Raw genomic sequence first — 21490 nt, 5'->3', positions numbered from 1 at the left:
GGATTTTTGTGTCCGTTTGTTTTTACAAATATCAATGAACCTTGTAACAAGCATGAATGGGTTGATGAAAAACGAAGACATTTGACACAGGAGTCAGCAGAGTTCAAGAGCTAAGCGCTCTGATGGAAATTACTGAAAAATTAAAGACTCAAAAAGATGGTAAGTGCATGTGGAAAATCATATCCACATCACTTGCCTTTTCTCAAGGCAAAAAGACAGTTGACATAAATATGCTGTGGGCTATTAGAGTTATGAAAGCTCCACTGCTACGTTAACACAGGCTCCTGGGCATCTGTTCCCTTTTCGTATTGTATGAGTTACTGCCCTCAATTAAAATAATACACAGCATGATGCCATAGAAACACATCAAATATTCACCTTCTCCTATCTCCTATCAGCAGTAAGAACCCTTTAAAGTTTTTTTATTTTGACTAATGACAGACTCTTCTTTTAGCTGTACGGTATTATTGAATTTTGCAGGTTTAGGCAGGGGCGGCACGGTGGCACAGTTGTTAGCATTGCTGCCTCACAGCGCCAGGGACCATGGTTCAATTCTGGCCTTGGGTGACTATGTATCTGCGTGGGTTCCCTCTTAGGAGTTCCGGTTTTACCGCACTCCAAAGATGTGCGAGTTGATTGGCCATGTTACATTGACCCTAGTGTCAGGAGATTAACAGGATAAATATGTGGAGTTATGGGAATAGGGTCTGAGTGGGACTGTGGTCGGTGCAGACTTGATGGGCCAAATGGCCTCCTTCTACACTGTGAGGATTCCATGAATATAGGATTCTATGAAAAAGTACCTAAACTCAAATAAGGAAGTCACTTCCTCCTACAAAATTTGATCCAGAATTTCCTGTCAAAATTACAAGGTTAACCACACTCAATTTTATATATATATATGAGTAAATTGCACAATGGTTTAAGTGAGGGTAGGCACAGTGGTTATCAGTGCTGCTTCACAGTGCCAGGGTCCCAGGTCCAATTTCGGCCTTGGGTGACCGTGTGGAGTTTGCACTTTATCCAGAAACCCCATCTGCGTGGATTTCCGCCGGGTACTGCAGTTTCCTCCCACCATCTAAAGATGTGCAGGTTAGGTGAACTTGCCATGCTAAATTGCCACTTAGGTCAGAATTTTACTAGGCGATGCTCGGATAACGGCATTTTCTATTGGCCTCGGATGGGATCATATGAACTTCGGGCAGACGTGCCTTAGCATCCCAACTTGAGTTGGTAAGATGGATTGGGGGTTTGCAGGACCAGGCAGGTGGGCATGTGGGCCTGGGTCAGATTCTGAGTGAGATTTTCTGGCCGTACTCGCCCCAAGTCGAGAAAATCTTGCCTGAGGTCAATGGATCTTTGCATGGTCTGTGTCCCGTTCGCTGTGGCAGGCAGGACAGGAAAATTCCACCCTCTGAGTTGGCGCAGACTCGATGGGCCCACTGACCTCCTTCTGCACTATAGGGATTGCATGATTCTTGGTGCATCATTAAATTTGTAAACCTGGAAGTTCTTGTCTGAGAGGCATTTCTCCAGCCTAGTAAAAGCACTTTCTTTTTCAACATGCAATTGCACTGAATGGCATGAAGTTTCTGTGCTTGGCATGAACTAAACTCACTATGAAATGTTGCAACTTGTCCATTTCAGTCTAAATGCACCCTTTTCCAATGGTGTCAGAATGATAATTACTGCCAAACAACCCTTCGAATACAGAATGTTAACAAGTGTGGAGATTCGTTTCTCAGGCTGTAATTGTTGGATATTGCGTGGGTGGGTAGTGAGGAGGGCAGTAAGCTGCAGGAGGCTAGAAATTGGGATTCCTGCACATGCTGGGTGTTTTAACTGTGATATCACTGACTGTGCTCCCCACTGAGAAGCCAGTTTAATTGACAAGTTTGGTTTTGGGTCAGGTGACAAGAAAGCCATTGAAGGCTACAAGACCAAGAACTTCTGTGCTCGGGAGTTTATTTCAATGATCGGAGTGAGCCAGGGGTATTGTGATGGTGGGTGGAGGGGTGGGATGGATAGTCAGATCACAGCGGTTGTGAGGAAGGGGGAAGAGGGAAATTTCAGCATAGGGCTCCCACACCTGGCATGGGTAGAGCTGCAGATCCTACTACACGGCAATGTTGATCTCTGGATTCCAGTGGGAGAGTCTTTTATAGGAATGGGAGCTGTACAGGCCTCAGTGAAGGGAATTGGGGGGGAAAGAATCTGATGTCAAGGGATGTAATGGAAGGTCATGCCGGTGGGAAAAGAGGCCTGCAGAGAGATCAGAGGACACTGGGTTAAGACCATTGGAAAGAGGAGATATCACAAGCGGCCCTATGCTCGATCCAGTAAAGGCACTGGATTTGACAGTCCTTAACTTGCTTTTCCAAAGTTCAACAGTGAAATTTGAAAAGTTGAATAACAAAGAGCATTGTAGAAAATGCCCACCCGGTTGCCTGGCATGCATTTGTCACATACTCACCACCCAAACTCTAAAAGTGGAAGTGGGTGGGTCGGTGCCAGGATTCTGATTTTTAAGGCTGAACCACCAACCCCCTCAAAAACTGACGTGTAGTTTGTCATCTCTGCACCCCCCACCCCCCCAAAATTTCTTGTCCTATTTGCTTAAATTCTAGAGGTCCCATCAAGGGCAAAAGCTCATCTCATACTTCTGGCAACCTCCAGGGCCAGATTTCATCTATTAAAGCAATGTAAGAAGGTTTGAAACTGGATAGTGTGGCAAGGGATTAAATTTGGGAAGACATGTTAAACTAAGGATTGGAGACAAAGGAAGAGAGAAAGATACTAATATAGGAAATGATAAACAAGCCATAACAGGAAGGGACAGGAAATACAAAGAGCAAATTAGCAGAGAAGGCTAGATGCTACAAAAATAATAAAATGACAAAACTAAAGGCCTTGTATCTAAACACACGTAGCATTTGAAATAAACTAGATAAACTGGTAGTACTTATTCTGTTTGTACTATCAGAATCATGGCTACAGGATGACATAGATTGGGAGCTAAATATTGAAAGGTATAGGAACTTAGGAAAAAGTGAAGGGGTGGTTCTGTCAATTAACAATGGTATTGGAATATTGGAGAGAAATTATCCAAGTTCAAGAAACTTTCTCAGTGCATTCTAAATCTTAACTATTTGCTTTGTGAATGTTTTTGCTCATGTCATCATTGCTTCTTCTAATAATTAACGGGGGAGGTGTTGGTGTAGTGATAATGTCACTGGATTAGCGAGCCCAAGGCCCAGGCTAATGTCCTGAGGACGTGGGTTCAAATTCCAGCACGGTAACTTGTGGAATTTAAATTCAATTAATAAAATAATCTGGAATTGAAAGTTCATCTCAATTATGGTGACCATGGAACTATCATCGATTGTTGTTAAAACCCATCCAGTTCACTAATGTCCTTTAGGGAAGGAAATCTGCCATCCTTATCTGGTCTGACCTAAATGTTTCTCCAGACCCACAGAAACGTGCTTGACTCTTAACTACTCCCTGAAATGGCCTGGCGAGCCACTCAGTTCAAGGACAGGTGGGGATGGGTAACAAATGCTGGCTTTGTCAGTGGTGTCCATATCCCATTAAAGAATAAAAAAAGTTACCTTAACTCTGTTCCCTCTGTTTCTTGATTCTCCTACCAGTTTCCCCCATTTACTCTGTCCAAACCCCTCCTGAAACTGAGCACCTTCATCAAATCTCCTCTCAACCTTCTCTGCAAATTCCCTAAGCTTTCTATATAATTGAAGCTGTTAATTCTAATTTTTATTTTTTATGAATAGACACCTAATCGCTTTTATCAAATTAAGTAAATTGTGCACACTATACTTGGTGCTACTATTGGTTCTTAATTGGTTTAGTTAATGATATTGCTCTTGAAATGCTGAAGACACTGTGCTTCTTTTGCATGTTGTTCTTACTGACACAGCCATCAATGCAGGTCCTATCTCATTGAGTGCCTAAGCCCTTTGGAAATTAAAGATACTAACAGTATCATCCATGTACATGTAGGAAATAGCACTCAAAGTTAATCCTTACAACCAAGGAATTATTTTTGATTACACAAAGAAGGAAGAACAATAACTTACTTCTCTAAATACCAATTATTGCAGTAATGGTTTAAAACAATGACAAAACTGATAATTTCACATGTTCTTCAATCCTAAGAAATACTGATCATTTTGAAAAAATATCAATTTGCTCTCAGTTAAATCGATCACACAGCCATTTCTGAAGATAATACTCAGAACTGTTTCCCCAGGAGTCATTAAGTTAGAAATTGATGGCCATTTGATCAGTTCCCATAATGCAGCAATCATGTGACAGGACTTGGCAGCCAATAGCTTCACAAACTTAAGCTGATTAATTATTGTAATTTCCAGTTGGATTACCTACAGGAATATATCATATCTTTCTAATCAAAGATATTCTACCAATTTATAACTGATCTTAATACAATCTCAATGCTTGAGATGGACACGATTGACAGTAATATTTAGATCCGATATCACGATCACACCAATTCTGGGATTGACTATTAAATTGACTTCTCTATGTCTGATGTCTAAACAACACTATTGGTCATTATAAGGACCCCATGTAATCCATGGATTACCCAGGTAAACTATTAGTATGAATTTAAGCAAAACATTCAAAAACTGAGGATGGCTAAACCAGGACACAGTTCGCAAAGCCCCGGGTTAAATTGCACATTCAGTTATCCAGCAACTCTTGATGGGGGAAATCGGGAGATATAAAGAAAGCAGTTTCTTTAAAAAAAACCCTTTTGTTAATGATTGTATTAAACATAGATGAACTACAGAGATTATTATTCCCACGTGGAACTTCGATGATCGTCTTCAACAATCCCTTATGAAAGGTATGTTGGTTTTGACGTCAGCTGTTGCAGTATTTACAAACTTTCAACTTTATTATCTTTACCTCCCAGAACTATTTCACATCAAGAATTCTGCATGAAATGAGGTGGGCTTAGCAAGGGCATTTTTGTTTCCATTTGTTCAACCTTTCTATCTTGGAACAATGAAACCTGTCCAGTGAAGTGATTTAAGTTTTGCTTTGTTAGTTCACTTCCATTTTTGTTTTGTTGTGCATAAGGGCAAGTAAAGAATTAAAAACATTTGAAGTCTTTTAGTTTTGAAGTTTAATAATGTCACAAAGCACAGTGCTGATTTGATGGAACCATACGAATGAGAGTTGGTAGAAGTCATGTTTTATACAATAAGAACAAGGAATAGGTTAACCATTGTGACACTAACAAAGTATAGTCTTGAACTAAGCTAGAAAAAAGTATTCATGATCTGTTTTATTCAACTAAACCCTATTAATGTTTTATACTTAGCATGCTTATTGCCTTTATTACTAATGATAAATAAAACAGTAATTCCTAACCTTTTATTGCACTAATTGAGAATTAGTAATGGGGGTGAAGAAATTGTCCAGGCTTCCACGAAACCAGCTGTTCAGAATAATTGACATTCATTGCTAACAAAAGCAAATATTACTTTTGTTCGAAAACAGCCTTTTAATCTCAGTAATTAATCTTGACATTTTAATAAAGAGATTTGAGGACATCTTTTAAATCAATGCAAACTTACATGGAGACTGCTTCAATTATTCTACAATGAAGAAAACAATTTTACAATAGTCAACATTGAATATTGATAACTAGTGGCCATTTAATTAAATTTAAAGTAAGATGATCATCAAAAGTGTGCCTCTGTCTGCTTAAGTTGCAGAATCTCTATGTGCAATAAGCTTTTCCGTTTGCTGTTTGAAATGCACCAAGTTTATTTTTATTAGTGTCACAAATAGCCTTACATTAACGTTGCAATGAAGTTACTGTGAAAATCTCCTAATTGCGCCTGTTCACTGAGGGAGGATTTAACATGGCCAACGCACTTAACTAGCACATCTGTCAGACTGTGGGAGGAAACTACAGTGCCCGGAGGAAACCCATGCAGACACAGTGAGATTCTGCACAAGTCCCTGGGAATCGAACTTGGGTTCTGGAGCTGTGAGGCAGCAGTGCTAACCACTGTGCAAGTGTAAGCAGTGTTCTTATTTGAAACACTACTAGGCCACAATTTTGATGAGCATTGCATTTAAAGGCATATGCTCGTGGTTAAGCATCACCTTGCATAAGACCATAAGACATAGGAGCAGAATTAGGCCACTTGGCCCATCGAGTTTGCTCCGCCATTCAATCATGTCTGATAATTTTCTCATCCCCATTCTCCTGCCTTTTCCCCATAACCCCTGATCCTCTTATTAATCAAGAACATATCTATCTCTGTCTTAAAGGCAGCCTTCTGCTGCAAAGAGTTCCACAGATTCACCACTCTCTGGCTGAAGAAATTTCTCCTCATCCATGTTTTAAAAGTATCATCTCTTTAGCCTGAGGTTGTGCCCTCTGGTTCATGGTGCCCCCATGTTTAGGTTGTTTTTTTTTATTCTGACAAGTTGCTGAAAGTGTGAGATGAAATACTGCTGTGAGGGACACTGGGCATATAAGACCTGGGAGAATCGGTGAACTCCTTAGCCAATCAAATTGAAACATTGCAAAATTAACAGTGCAAAGACCTTGAAAAAAGTGTGAATAAAATTAAATTACTTCAATTTCAAAACAAGCACAGAGATGAAAATAAAGATTGCATTGAGAGAAGAGATAAAAACATTTTAAATGTAACATTTTTAAGATCACCAATAACAACTAATACTTGAAGAAATGAGGTTCTACCCCTCCAATAGTTTATTTTCAGGGAACTTGTGCTTGGAGTGATGAATTTAAATTGCTGCGGCAAGGTTAGTTGGTAGCTACCATGAAATACACAACTTCATGCCATTCATTACAGGTCAATGGTGAGGCAGACAGCAAGATGCTGTTTTCTCAAAACTAACCTTGGAGAGCTGCAACATGGACCTTTGGACATTGACATTTTACTGTACATCTGCTCCTCGCTTGCAATTGCTGTCCCATTTATGCATAAATAACAGAGACCACTTCATATCGACAGCAAATTCATCTGACTTTGGGGCTGGAGAAGTTCACAGAGATTTGGAGGGTGAGGGGTTGAGAAGATTTTGAATACGAGGACGAGAATTTGAAAATCGAGGCATCCACCAGAATGGGAGCCAATGTGGGTCAGCAAGAACAGGGGTGGTGGGGGAAGGTTGGTGAGAATTAGTTTCCAGGAACTAAAGTTTTGAATGACCCCAGGTTGTGTTACAATAGTTGAGTCGGAGGTAACAAAGACTTCGATGAGGTTTTCAGATGAGCTGAGGCAAATTAAACACAACTAACCAGAAGAAGTACTTCTGAGGAGGCTGAAGTTGTGCCATCTTCTTCAAGGTGATCTCTAATTGCTCCAAGGACTATATGGCACTGCCAATGGACATCAAAGTTGCACTGCCCCTCAAGCTCTCTGTGACTAGTATCTTTCAGACTGAGATTGAGGACGCCTTCAGTGTTAACAGTTGCACTATTCACAGAATCTACTATTTAAAGATTTTGCGTGTAACGTTCCAGCAGAAGCAATGACTTCATAATTTTTATCACTAACCAAGGGTAACTTGGTTGCATCAATTTACTGTTTTTTTTCCCCTAGAACCTATGTTCTTTTTTTAAAACATTGTTGTGGCTTACATATATGCAACCACACTGACACAATACCAGGTCAGCTTACTAGGAGATTTCAAGCACTGACACTTGGGGAGGCAGTGGAGTAGTGGTATTGTCAATGGGCAGACACTCCAGAGACCCAGAGTTATGCTCCAGGTTTGAATCCCACAAGGGTGAAATTTGAATTCAATCTGGGATTAAAAGTCTCATTATGACCATGCAATCATTGTCAATTGTCACATAAAAACTTACCTGATTCATTCATTTCAATTGAGGAAGGAAATCTGCCATCCTTACCTGGTCTGGCCTGCATGTGACTCCAGACCCACAGCAATGCGGTTGACTCTTAAATGCCATCCGAAGTGGCCTAGCAAGCCACTCAGTTAAAGGCCAATTAGGGATGGGCAATGAATGCTGGCCCAGTGAGTGACGCCCACATCCCATGAATGAATAAAAAACATCATCTGTGCCACTCTATTGTGGAAGGGAAGGAGAAGTGGGAGGATGCCTCCTGGCTCACAAAGGCTATGCTGTGCATTATGCCCCATAAAACCAACTGGGCTCATGTCTAGATAACCAGCCTTACATAACATTAATAGCATAGGCACAGGCCATTCAGCCCAACAGATGCCTATGCTTTACCTTCCTTCATCTCATCCTATCAACATATCCTTTTATCACTTTCTCTTATTTACTTGGCTTCCGCTAAATAAGAACATAAGAACATAAGCATCTAAGTTTCTTCCAAAATGATTTATTGTTACTTTACATTAACTTTTACTCTGTTGTGGATCATTTCTTTTTTGATACAGCATACAAATCAATTGCAGTGCATTTACTGCAGCCATTGTGTGGAGTGTAAATGCCTTCAGTTTGATTTCAATACTGTCTCTCTTGTGGTTTGGGTATTTTTTTCAGACCTGAATTACCTGAATAATTACACCTAAGAATCTAATCACAAGCCCAGTGCCCCTGAGATCCATCCGCAAGCACTTTTCTTCCCAGATGATTGTGCAGCCAAGAGTTTCAGCAAGGATTCCATCTGCTCCAAGGGCCTGATTGTTTTTCAGCTGTCAAATGGTTCCAGACTGGGTTACTTCCAAAACCGAGCTGGACAGAGTGTGGAGGAATAGAGTTGACAACATTTGAGTCAATGACGAAGCCTTGATTGAGGAGTTGTTCAAAATGTATTCTTCAGCGAGCACTTTCTGCCTCCCTGTTCTTGATAAATTGCCTTCTATGCTTAGCTCTCTGCAGTGTGGGCCCTTGCGTGCATGGGCTATAGATCATCTTGACAAAGCTGAAGAAACCGTACATACCATTCATGATATACTCAAGAAGGGAGACAAGCCTGATTACTGTAACCACAGAGAAGTCTCCAGGCCGTCTGCAGGAATCCTCTTCAACTTCATCCTCCCAGAGACCGCGGAACTCCTTCCAGAATCACACTACAGTTTTCCCCTCATCAAGTGACACCACAAATGCTTAGGGAGGATGCCCCTCAAATTTGGACCTCAGAAATTTGTCATCATCTTCTGCCTATCCACAATGACAAGCTGTGTTTTTCAATAACAGAGCCACCACAAACCCTATCTCAGTGAACACTGGGGTCAAGACTGTGTCATTGTACCAACGCTCTTCATTTTCTTCATTGCAATACTGCACCTCACCCACATCCACACGCATGGAGATAATCTACAAATCAGACGGGAAACTGTTCAGCCTACAGCACCTCCAATCCAAAACCAAAACCAATCCAACCTCCGTCATAGAATTATAGAATCTCTACAGTAGAGAAGGAAGCCATTCAGCCCATCAAGCCTGCACTGATGACAATTCCATCCCAGGCCCTATCCCCGTAACCCAACATATTTAACCTGCTAATTCCCCTGACTCTAAGGGACAATTTAGCAAGGCCAATCAACCTAACCCACACGTGTTTGGAGTGTGGGAGGAAACCAGAGCACCCAGAGTAAACCCACGCAGACACAAGGAGAATATGCAAACTCCACACGGTGTCCCAAGGCAATTGAACCCAGGTCTATGGCGCTGTGAGGCAGCTGTGCTAACCACTGTACCACCGTGCTACCTTTCAGTTTTGTTTCAGTTTTGCAAATGACATTTTTGTGTGCACACTCACACAAACTGAGCTCCAGGTCACTGTCGACTCCTTCACCAAAGATTGTGAGAAAATGGGCCATTTACTAAAAACCAGGAAACTTTTCCAACCAGTTCCCACAGCATAACACCTCCTCTCATCAATTAATATCAATGGGGATGCTGGAAAATATGGATCATTTTCTGTATCTTGAGAGGTGCCTTCCTCTGAACAAAGGCAGATTGGGAAATCAAATTCCATCATCATCCTCACTGTGCCAGTTAACCTTTGGCTAACTGGAGGAAGAGACTATTTGAGGACTGGCATCTCAAACCCAAGACTAAGATCATGGTTTAATGGGCAGCATCGATCCTTTGTGCATTGGAAATTTGGACAACTTACAGCTGTAACCCCAAAGCACTGGGGAGGTATCAACAGTGGTGCTTTCACAAGGTCTTTTAAGTTGGATGGCAAGAAAGGCAGTCAAACAGCAGAACCCCCTCCCAAGCCAACTTGCCCAGTGTTGCGGTACTGATCACTCAAAGCCTGCTCTGAGTGAACGAACATCCCCATCTGCCTGATACCAGGATTCATGAAGCAATTGCTCTATTCATAAACCGGTCATGGAGGGACTCCCAGAAGACAGTAGAAATGCTTTACGGATATCCACAAGACATCCATCTATGCAGAGAGAGGTCAAGCATACTCACTGACTGATGGGAGACCCTGACTTGTGACCCACCAAGGTCCATCTGGGAAGAGATTGAACATGTTGAGACACTCCATCTGGTGAAGTAAAGGTGTCGGGGAGGGGGGGAGGGACCTCACAAACTGCCAAACAGCCTATCCCTTCGAGCACAACCTGCACCACATATGGCAGAATCTGTGTGGATCACACATTGGATTTGCCAGCCTTCACAGATCACATTGAATTGGAATGGAAGCAAGTTGTCCTCCATCCTGAAGGGGTGCCTAAAAGGAAAACTACTCGAAAGTGACTCACGTGTGCAAGGACTACGAGCACTGGCGAGCTGCGGGGTTTCACTCACAAATGTGTTGTGACTCTCAGTCCACTTGGGCTGTATATTGTAGAGTCAGAAATGTGCCAATTGGTGATGTTCATGCACTGCATTCTGTGGCTCCTGTGGAAGTGGTCTCCTTTTTGAATCATTATTCTGGGGCTTCTAACCTCCAGGCAATAAATTGCTTTTCTTTTTCCCACAGCATTCTGCTCTCCATCAACTTTTATCGATAACTGCTTGCTTGTCCTTTGTTTGTTATGGTTGCTAGTTTGTCTGTTGAAGTGCCTGCTATTACAGTTCAGTTTATATGTGGATTATAAATTTACCTGTGGTTGCATGGCTTTTCCACTGGTTGGAAACCTCTCCACTTTCAAAATTTTCAGATAGTGCATCTACTCCCATTCTGCATTTGTGATGGGAAAAGTGAATTTTTAGAGTAGTGGATGGGGTGCCAATCAGTATGTTGTTTTGTCCTGGATGGTACTCAATTTTCTTGAGTCTTGTTGGCACTGCACTCATCCAGGCAAGTGGAGAGGATTCCATCACATTCCTTGTACATGATGGACAGGCTTTGGGGAGTCAGGAGGTGAGTTTGTCGTTGTCTTTGAACTGTTTGTCTATCCAAAGTATTTATATGGATGGTCACAACATGTTTTTGGTCAATGGTAATGCCAAGGTAGTAGATAGTGGGGGAATGCAGCAATGGTAATCCATTGAATGTGAAGGGGAGATGATTAGATTCTCTCTTGTTGGAGATGGTCATTGCCTGACACTTGTGTGATGCTAATGTCACTTGCCACTTATCAGTCCAAGCCAGAATGTCAGCCAGTGTTAACTAATACACATCAGTCATCATTTCTAAGCAAATATGGAAATTACTTTCATTTCCCTTACATTGAAACATAGAAAATAGAAGCAGAGTAGGCCATTCAGCCCACTGAGCCTATTTCACCATTCAATATGTTCATAGTTGATTCTAGATCTTAATGCCATTCTCCTGTTCTCTCCCCATACCTTTAGTGTCTTGAAATCTGTTTCTTTCTTAAATATTCACAGTGATTGGCCTCCATAGGTAGAAGGAATTCCATAGGTAGAGAATTCCATAGGTTCACCACCCTCTGAGTGAATATTTCTCTTCATCCGTGTCCCAAATGGTCTACCATCGAATCCCTCTAATGCAGAAGGAGGCAATTCAGAAGTAGTGTTGTACTCAGACTCATCCCCCTCCCTGCCCTATCCTTACAATCCTGCATATTTACTATGGCCAATCCGCATAACCTGCGCATCTTTAGATTGTGGGAGGAAACTGGAGCACCCGGAGGGTGAACGTGCAAACTCCACACAGACCCGAGGCTGAAATCGAACCTGGATCCCTAGAACTGTGAGGCAGAGGTGCTAACCACTGTGCTGCCCAAATGTACCCCCAATTCTGAGACTGTGACCCCTTGTTCTAGACTCCCCCAGCCAGAGGAAACAATGTCCCTGCATCCAGTCTGTCCATCCCTGTCAGAATTTTAAGTGTTTCAACGAAATCCCTGCTCATTCTTCTATACTTACCCCTGCAAGAAATCATTTTGTCAAGTGCCTTTTAATGATGGCTTAATGTTAAATTGATAAAGGTTGCATTTATCACTCAACACCAACTTCTTTGTAGCCAAACTCAAATTGACTTGAATTTCAGTCTCTCAAAATAATTTAGATTTATCTGGGGTGCAGTTCATATATTGGGTGAAACATAACTGCGATATTTCATCAAAGGCAGATCCCAGACTGAAACAGGAAGAGTTATCCTCCCCTAGGCTACATTGCAGAATTTTCACAGACTTTGTACCACTCCTGCACAGAATGTTGGCGAGGTGGATCATTTTTACACATCCACATTGCCAGCGTGGAACCTTTCCAGCTGTCAGTTAGGTGCGCAATGTTGACAAATTTTCCATTCCTTTCACAGTTGTACCAGCTACAAGATGCACCACAGCAACTCACCAAGGCTCCTTCGACAGCGCCCTCCAAACCCGTGACCTCTATCACCCCGAAGGAGAAGGGCAGCAGATGCACGGGGACACCACCATTTCACATTTCCCTCCAAGACCCACACCCACCTGACTTGGAACTGTACCACCGCTCCTTCACAGTCTCTGGATCAAAATCCTGGAACTTACTTCCTAACAGCACAGTGGGCTATCGACACCACATGGACTACAGAAGTTCAAGAAGGTGGCTCACCACCTTCTCAAGAACAATTAAGGATGGACACTAAGTGGACAGTAAAAAGGACTTCATCAGTTGAAACCACCCCCCCCCTGACAAAATGGTGCCACAATTAGAAATATAAAAAAGCAGATGTGTGACATTACAAATATTTTCCATTCCAGATGCCCCCACCCCCCCTTATTATCGATGCTCAATTATACATCCGATGCACTCAGACCCACAAAGCCACCAGAACTCAGTGTTGGACCTGCTGATATTCAAGAGTGACTTTGCAAAAGCTCATTCAGTTCTGATTGGCACACACAATATTACAGTGATCTAGTACCTCAAGCAAATAAACAGAAGGTCCAAGTCCCAGGGTAAGGATGCATTGGTGCACATGCCCGGGTTGCCTGCTCCGCTATCTGTCTGAAGTTGTGAACCCAATGGAAAATCAATTTAGCTGGAACATGATCCAGTCTCATCAGCAAATCGTGCAGGAAACTAGGCATCTTATCCTTCAGCAGTGAAATCATCAACTGGAGAGAATGCCGAGAGCTGCCACGTTTTCCTCCTCATAGAATCCCTACAGTACAAAAAGAGGCCATTCGGCCCATTGAGCCTCACTGACAGCAATCCCACCCAGGCCCCATCCCCATAACCCCATGGTATTTACCTGTGATCTCCCCGACACTAAGGGGAAATTTAGCATGGTCATTCAACCAAACCTGCACATGATTCCTGAATTTGAAAATCTGTATAACTTGCCTTTTCAGGCAATGGGAAGAGGGGTGGGCATGTTACTATCCTCTTCCGATCTCTATAATTCAGAGAACCTGGCAAAGATAGACAGGATTATAACATTGTGGTGAAGTTGATAGTGTGGCCTCCTTTTCCTCCCATCAATAGCTTAAGACAAATTGTAGTGCAGATTACCCAGCCTGAAACAAGTGGGAGAGATCAGGAATCTCAAGAATTGCCTGCTTTGCCATTTGTCTGAAGCTGTCAACCCATAGTCTGTCACCCTATTATAGAAAGAATATTATTAAACTAGAAAGAGTGCAGAAAAGATTTACTAGTATGCTACCGGGACTTGATGGTTTGAGTTATAAGGAGAGGCTGGATAGACTGGAACTTTTTTCTCTGGAGCATAGGAGGTTTAGGGGTGATCTTATAGAGATCTATAAAATAATGAGGTGCATAGATCAACTAGTCAACATATTTTCTCAAAGTGGGGAGTCTAAAACTAGAGGGCATAGGTTTAAGGTGAGACGGGAGAGATATAGAAGGGTTTAAAGGGGCAGTTTTTCACACGGAAGGTGGTGTCTGGAACAAGCTGCCAGAGGTAGTATTTAGTCTTAGAAAAATCGTTTATACAGTTACATGGCTAAGATGGTTATAGAGGGATATAGGCCAAACATGGGAAAATGGACAAGCTTAGAGGTTGAAAGAAAGGGGCGGCATGGACAAGTTGGGCCAAAGGGCCTGTTTCCATGCTCTAAACCTCAATGATTCTAAGAAAAATTAAATCTAGTACACCAAAGCTGGTCTCCTATAGCTGAAATCAATGTTATTGTTGGCTATCATGATCACGATCATGATCCTGAAATCTTTCTGGAATTCTTGCCATCAAGTTCAGGCTCTCCCTTACATAGGCATTTTAACCTTTGACGGTGATAACTTCAAAAATAAATGAAGATTGCCACTCATTAGGCATGTCTCAGATGCTCTCATGTCAGCCAGACTGATTGGTGATAGAAAAAAGCAGGGTATACAACTTCCATAACAAGGCGGATAGAACATTGGAATGAGACGCAGTAGGATTTTCCATGAAAATACTGATCTTACAATCTCCATCGGACTGAATTATTCTTCAACCGGCAATCTCCCATCACAATATGATTTACTGAATAGAATCGATAGACTCAAAAACTGTCATGGAGTTGTATTTATAGTACATTCCTGCAAGGATTAGCAACCTTGGAATCTGCTACACAATTTGCTCAACTGTTCTCGACCATCTGAAGTCCTCATGTTGAAATTATGAAGTGCTTTAATGTTCTCTAGACTGCTCTAACTTTGATGCCAATTGGAAATAGAAATGTTACAAACAAGAGATTATCTGTACCTATAGTTATCAATCAGGGAAGACTTTCCTCATGCACTATTTTAATAAACTGGATAATACATTCGACAGATTTGATAACCTAATTGTTTAAGCAATGAAAGGTAAAAAGGCAACAGTGTTATCTTCTGCTGCATGTAGACTGCAAATTTACAGTTATGCCTATTAAATTAAGATTTTTATGTATGAATCAGGCCTCCAAGCAAGTGAACTTATATCAACATTTAAGGTAGCACATTGAAAAGTGGTGCACAGGTTGATACAACAGACATAAATTTGGAACTTTTTATAAATGCTTTTTTTAAAAAGAAACGACAAGTAGGTTAAATACAAGATGTGACTGTTAACTTACTTACTGAGTAACGATCAAACACGTATCTTTGTACTCAGTAGTAATGGAATTAAGTTCACTATTTTCCATTTTACAGAATCACGCATTTGCAGAAGTCACATGATCTTCAACCTGAAGCTCGGTCCTGCACATCTTCATTATTTACCTTTCAATGCTCACGTTTGGGATGAATTCCAAGATACAGTCTCACTTAATATGACACCTTCAGCGTACTGGTCATTCCTTCACAAGATAAAAGTGATTTTGGTAGTAAACAGGACATTTGTAGTATTTTAAGCACATTGCACCATTCTAGAGGGACAGAAAGTATACATTTGGCATTTATCTGTGTTTCTTTTTCTCTCTCCCTCCCATCCCCACAACCACCACTCCACCCCACCCCACTCCACAATCCTCCCACCACCACAACCACAACCCCCCCCCACCTTGCACAGACTAATGTTCCAACTTTCTCTCGTTATTGCTAAACCATACAACACATAAGCTGTCCGAAACTTTCAGGTGCAATTAATGCTTTTTTTTCTAAAAAAAACCCAACAAAATATATACAGGAATCTTTTTGAAAGAAATGCCTATTTTGTATTCTTTGTGCAGCAAGAAATAATTAATATATGTTAAGCAATACTGCATGAAAAGCATTGTGATTTACAGCATTCTCATTATTCTTTGTTCTAATGGCTGTTGGTAAATTTTATTTCTGTTACTACAGTGAGTGTGTAAAAAGTAACTCAAAGCTGGACAACACAGTAAGGCTTTACTTTAATTCTGCAATTAAGTTGGATTTTTTTTACTATACAATTCAATGTGCAAGATACTGCCTTATTTGAATTTCCATTTGGTGGAACCTAGCAGCCACTATTCTGTCTCATTAAAACATAAATAAGGCTGCAATTATTTACCAAATTTTATAGTGAGTACAATTTTATAATTAGCATAATATATGTGTAAGATGGATTGTTTTGCTACCCAAAATAATTACAAAAGTAACACATTGTGGTTTAAATTACGTTTGCTTTCAACATGTCCTCTGAACAACATTCAACAATATGGGTTGATAAATACTTGCATTAAAACACTTTCCTAGCATTTTCTTAACTATTGAATATAGAATCATAATGTGAGCTCACTCAACAGGTAATAAATTTGGTGATCTGCTGTCAGTAACCATTTTGATCCCAGTTCTTAAGCTTCGTTTAAGTGTATCTTCATATATGTACTTTTTTCCTGCTTTAGGGAATAGTAGAAGGATTCCAGAAGCCATTAGACAGTGTTATGAGTGTTCTTTCTTTGACCAATAAGTCCTGGCATTGGACTTGAACCCAGAACTTCTGGACTAGGGGTAGGGACACTACACCTGTGCCACAGGGCCTCCTGGACTTTAGCTAAGGTAGTGATACAGAATGATACAATTAACCTGATCATGGCGGGGGAGGGGGGGGTGGGACGAGTGAAGAGGGAAACCAGAAAAATATTCCAAGCTCTGATTACTATCCAGTGACCTTTCAGAAAGTTCTGAATCTGTTCTGATGTCTCCACCCCATTAACTCCCTATTTGTGATTCATCACGAATTTCTTATTGATGGAAGTTCCATCAATACCCATGGACCCAGCACATGTCACTGTCTTCAGAACAGCACAGTCAGGACACGTTTAAACTTCATTGATGCACTATCCTTTAACCACTGTGTGTACGATTTGGTATAGATTCTTATATTTTATAAAATTATAATTTTAACATACTGCAATGTAGTAAAAACAATTACATTGAACTGTAATTTACCAGCGGGATTGAAAATTATTATTGGCTACATAACATTTATTCAAATTATGTTGGAACCCATTTTACTTTCACGGGCTTCACCATCTTGATCACAGTCATTCTCAAAGTTGCAATAGTGACAGTTGTTGAAGCAACTTTTTATTTGTGTGATTCACTCCACAGTGATTTTATAAAGAAATGAAAGATGCTGACAGGACAAGTCAAACCTGCACACACACTTACAGAGTAAAGCAGGGTGCTTAACAATGAAGTAGTAAGAAAGGCAGGAATTACTATGCAGAATAGTAATGCATGAGGAATAAGAAATCTTGTAAAATTCACATCCCTCCCAAATTCCTAGGTACAGCCTGCACTTTCAAGCATTATTTATGTTTCTTTGCATTAATGTTAATATCACCTAGTAAATCATGCAAATACACATACGCATAAATGTCAAGAAATTCTTAAAAAAACAGGTGTAATAAGGTAAAACTATTGAACACTGTAAAATTTATTGAAATTATACATTTTTTCTTATCTGTTTACAGCTTAATGCATTTCCTTTGTCTTTTGTAAGTACAGAAATAAGGCTTCTTTGAGATGTTTGCTGTTGATTTCTTCCGTCCTGCGATTTTTCTTTAAAAGGCTACAAAATGTAACAACAGAGTTTGATAATAAAACAAGTCAGCCAGGTTGACAATATAGTTATTCAATAGATTTGTATATAAGGACTAATGTTTGAAACAGACAAAAGAAATACCTGTTTATTTGGATTGTATCCTGATTTTGGTGCATTCCGTCTCTGATAGTGTGCAATAATTGAGCTGTAGTAATATGATTTTCAGGTGATGCCATCTTTGCGATGTTTTGAACTGACCGCTCATCTGGTGTACGTGAAGTGCAATGGTACAATTTAATAGAATTATTTTCCTGCAAGATAAAAATGCAATATTTAGATATTGAATTAATTTTAAATCTTCTGTATCGGCAATCAATGAACAATGTTGCATTACATTCTGTATTTGTACACTTAATTATGATTTATAAAATTCTAATGTAATATTGAGTGGATATCATAATTGCATCTAAGTGTGAATCAAATTTTTAAGAATTTTTAATAGACCATTCAATGTGAATTCATTTTCTATGGTTTACAAGTTCAACTAATGTGGTTCCGTCAGATACAATGGATAAATGCAGAATGTTTGTTTGAAATATGTTAGAGATGTGGTACCCACATTCTTTTATTTTCTAAATAATGTTTTATTTAATTCTTTATTATTTGGAAGTTAATCAGTTTTAAATTAAATCACCAAAACAAAGAAGTATTCCAGCAGAAATTGGAAACGAAAATGTACACGAATGAAAGCGAGCGACCATAATTTTAAATTAAGAACAGAACAAAATTGGTTCAAATCATGATATAAATATGCTTTTAAATTTTTGATACAAATTAATAAACTGGACTTTAACGTGTATTACCTGGAGGCATGTTGCTTGATTTTGGAACTTTGTGGTCTCCTTATTTTGCTGAAGTGGTTTAAAAGGATGTGGGCGGAAAGCAGGAAGAAGCACCGTCGTAGCCTGCTTACAAAAGGAAAAAGAGGCACTGCTGTTACTGAAATGTGACAGCCAATTGTTACAACCAGGGGACTCAACAGTTAGAAGGAAGCCAACTGACAGTCTGTATACCGTGCAAAGTGTAACTGCACAGTGGGAAATATTGTGTAATATCCTTTTCTTCTTTCTTTATATAGCCATAGCAATGCCATTGGTAACTTGCTTCAATATGCGAGCATGGATATTTACCATTAAACATAAGCATCAAGGTCTTAAATACTACCACAACAATTTATATCGCAGCATTAACGAAATGAGACTTCCAGGGTATTTCAAAGGAATGTTATGAAACAAAATACAATATCAAGCCACATGTGTAGACATTGGATGGGATTTTCCAGCCGCGCTCACCCCAAAATGGGAAAATCCTGCCTGAGGTCAATGGACCTTTGCATGGTCCGTGTCCCACCTGCTACGATTCCCATACCAGGTGGAAATTCCGCCTATTATGTCTGATGACAAAAAGCTTGGTCAAAGGGGTAAGTCTTAGGGAGTATAATAAAGTAGGAACAATAGAGAGGCCGGGAGGTGTAGAGAGGGAATTTTAGGTCATGGAGCCTAGGCAACTGAAGGCATGTCTATCAATGGTGGAGCAGTTATGATTGGGAAGAGGCTAGAATTCGAGGAGCACAGACATCTTACAACGTTATGAGATTGGAGGAGATTACAGAGACAGGGAGGTGCAAGTTCATGAAAGGTGTTGAAAAAAATGGATGGGAATTTTAAAATCAAGATGTTGCTTGACTGAATGCCAAAGGAGGTCAGCGTGCACAGGGTAAAGGACTTACTGAGTTAAGACACAGGCAGCAATGTTTCGGACGACTTCAAGTTTATGGAGGATAGAATGTGGGAGACTAACTAGGAGTGCATTGGCATAAAAATAAATCACTGCAGATGCTGGAATCTGAAACCAAAAGAGAAAATGTTGGAAAATCTCAGCAGGGGAGAAAAGAGCTGACATTTCGAGTCCAGATGACCCTTTGTCAAAGCACCAGTGCATTGGAATAGTTCAGTCTGAATGGAACCAAGGCATAAATGAAGGTGTCAGCAGCAGATGAGCTGAGACAGGGTGAGATCTGGCAACATGATGGAGGTGGAAACAGTCATTCTTAGTAGTGGCACAAATAGGAGGTTGGAAGCTCATCTCAGGATCAAATGTGGCATCAGTATTTTGAACAGACGAGCTTAACCCAAGATTGTTATCAGGGAGAAGAGTGGAGACAGTTTGGGAATAGAATTGGGAGGACTGAATCAATGGCTTCTATCATCCCAATGTTGATTGGAGGAAATACCTGTTCATCCAGCCTTGGATGACAATAAACAGTCTTGAAAAGAATAAATTATGTTGTTTTGAAATGTTTTATTTATTTGTAATTCAAGTCATCAGTTTATTTGTCCTTTGTGCACATTGAAAATTAATTATGTATATCAAACTCAGATATTGATCAGAACTTGGAAAAGTTTATCGATAAAATTGTACATTACGATGATCCCATAAAAAATCTAATAACTTACATATTGTATTTTAGACCTGGAAGGTATAGAAATTGTATAACAAAATGCAACATGAAATCTGCAGTGTTTGTGCATGGTAATGAAACTTCAATAGGTTCTAGACGGAAGTTGATTCCATGCAGATTGCTGAGACCTTGTGTTGTGCATTGCAGATCATTAAATCAGTATTCACTGTCCGTTGTAGCTAATTAAAACATAGAATGAAACTGGAATAAAAGGCCATTCGACTCACTGTGCCAAGGCCGTGGCAGTATTTTGAAAAGCTCCAGATATATAAAGGACAACACTATAAGTCACAGAAAAAAAAGGTTAAAAAAAATCAGGTTGTGAGGTTGGCCTGTGGCTGGAAATTGACCACTTGTGATAAGAGACATAACACCATGAGATGAAGGAACAGATTTAAGCCATTTAGCTCATCAAGTCTGCCCTACCATTCAGTGAGATCATGACTAACCTGATGTGATAATCCTCGATTCCACTTTCTTGCCTTATCCCCACAATTTCCTTGCTGATTAAAAATCTGTCTATCTCAGCCTTGAACACAACTTAACAATCCCACCTCTACTGCCCTCTGCAGTAAAGAATTCCACAGATTCACTATCCTCAGAGAGGAAATTCCTCCTCATTTCTTTCTTAAACGGGCAACCCCTTACTCTGAGATTATACCCTCTACTGCTAGACTCTCTCACAAGAGGAAACAATCCCTCAGCATCTACTTTGCCAAGCCCCCTGAGAATCCTACATGTCTCAACACTTTGTGCTGCAAATTAATAAGAAAATGTGCTCACCATAGACTTTGTACTACCAACCTTCTGTCGATCAGGCAATGTGATGTATTTTGCTGCTTTGGCTGATGGATTCTCATCTTCCATCAGGCTGATTGCAGCAAGTTGATAATTTTGGCGTTTCCATTGCATTTCTTCTTTGGATAAGCTTTGAAGAATGTCACTTGTGTGATCACACTTTCCACTGCCAGGTTTATATGAATATGTACTCTTTCCCTCCGTAGCCAAGTCAAGTGTTGGCCGCAAAGGATATATTGTAAGACACCTTATTGATAAAACGGCATCAGAATTATCAGAATCCTGAACACTTTTACTGTTGATTTGTTTGTCGATGGGACTGCCCCTTACGTAACTGCCACTTTCATTTTTCTTAGAT

At 40.3% G+C, this 21490-nt stretch overlaps 1 protein-coding gene across 2 annotated transcripts in view; it reads left to right on the top strand.

The window, feature by feature from the left end:
- The window catches only part of LOC145348313 (phospholipid phosphatase-related protein type 5-like), a 128887-nt gene extending 112032 nt beyond the window's left edge, over nt 1–16855 (top strand). Inside the window, exon 6 of one of the 2 annotated variants that reach the window (XM_080196511.1) lies at nt 15512–16855. In XM_080196511.1, the coding sequence (XP_080052637.1) occupies nt 15512–15538 (27 nt within the window). In that variant the 3' untranslated portion in view covers nt 15539–16855. Of the gene's footprint in view, nt 1–12716; nt 13062–15511 lie in introns of those variants that run through there. The other variant, XM_080196512.1, reaches the window with a different exon arrangement.
- Nucleotides 16856–21490: the final 4635 nt, after the last annotated feature.

Source organism: Carcharhinus amblyrhynchos, chromosome 9 (genome assembly GCF_965287045.1).
Source record: "Carcharhinus amblyrhynchos chromosome 9, sCarAmb.v2.hapA, whole genome shotgun sequence".
NCBI lineage: Eukaryota > Metazoa > Chordata > Chondrichthyes > Carcharhiniformes > Carcharhinidae > Carcharhinus > Carcharhinus amblyrhynchos.
Note: the sequence above shows the minus strand (reverse complement) of the source record. Positions and strands in the feature narration are given on the sequence as shown.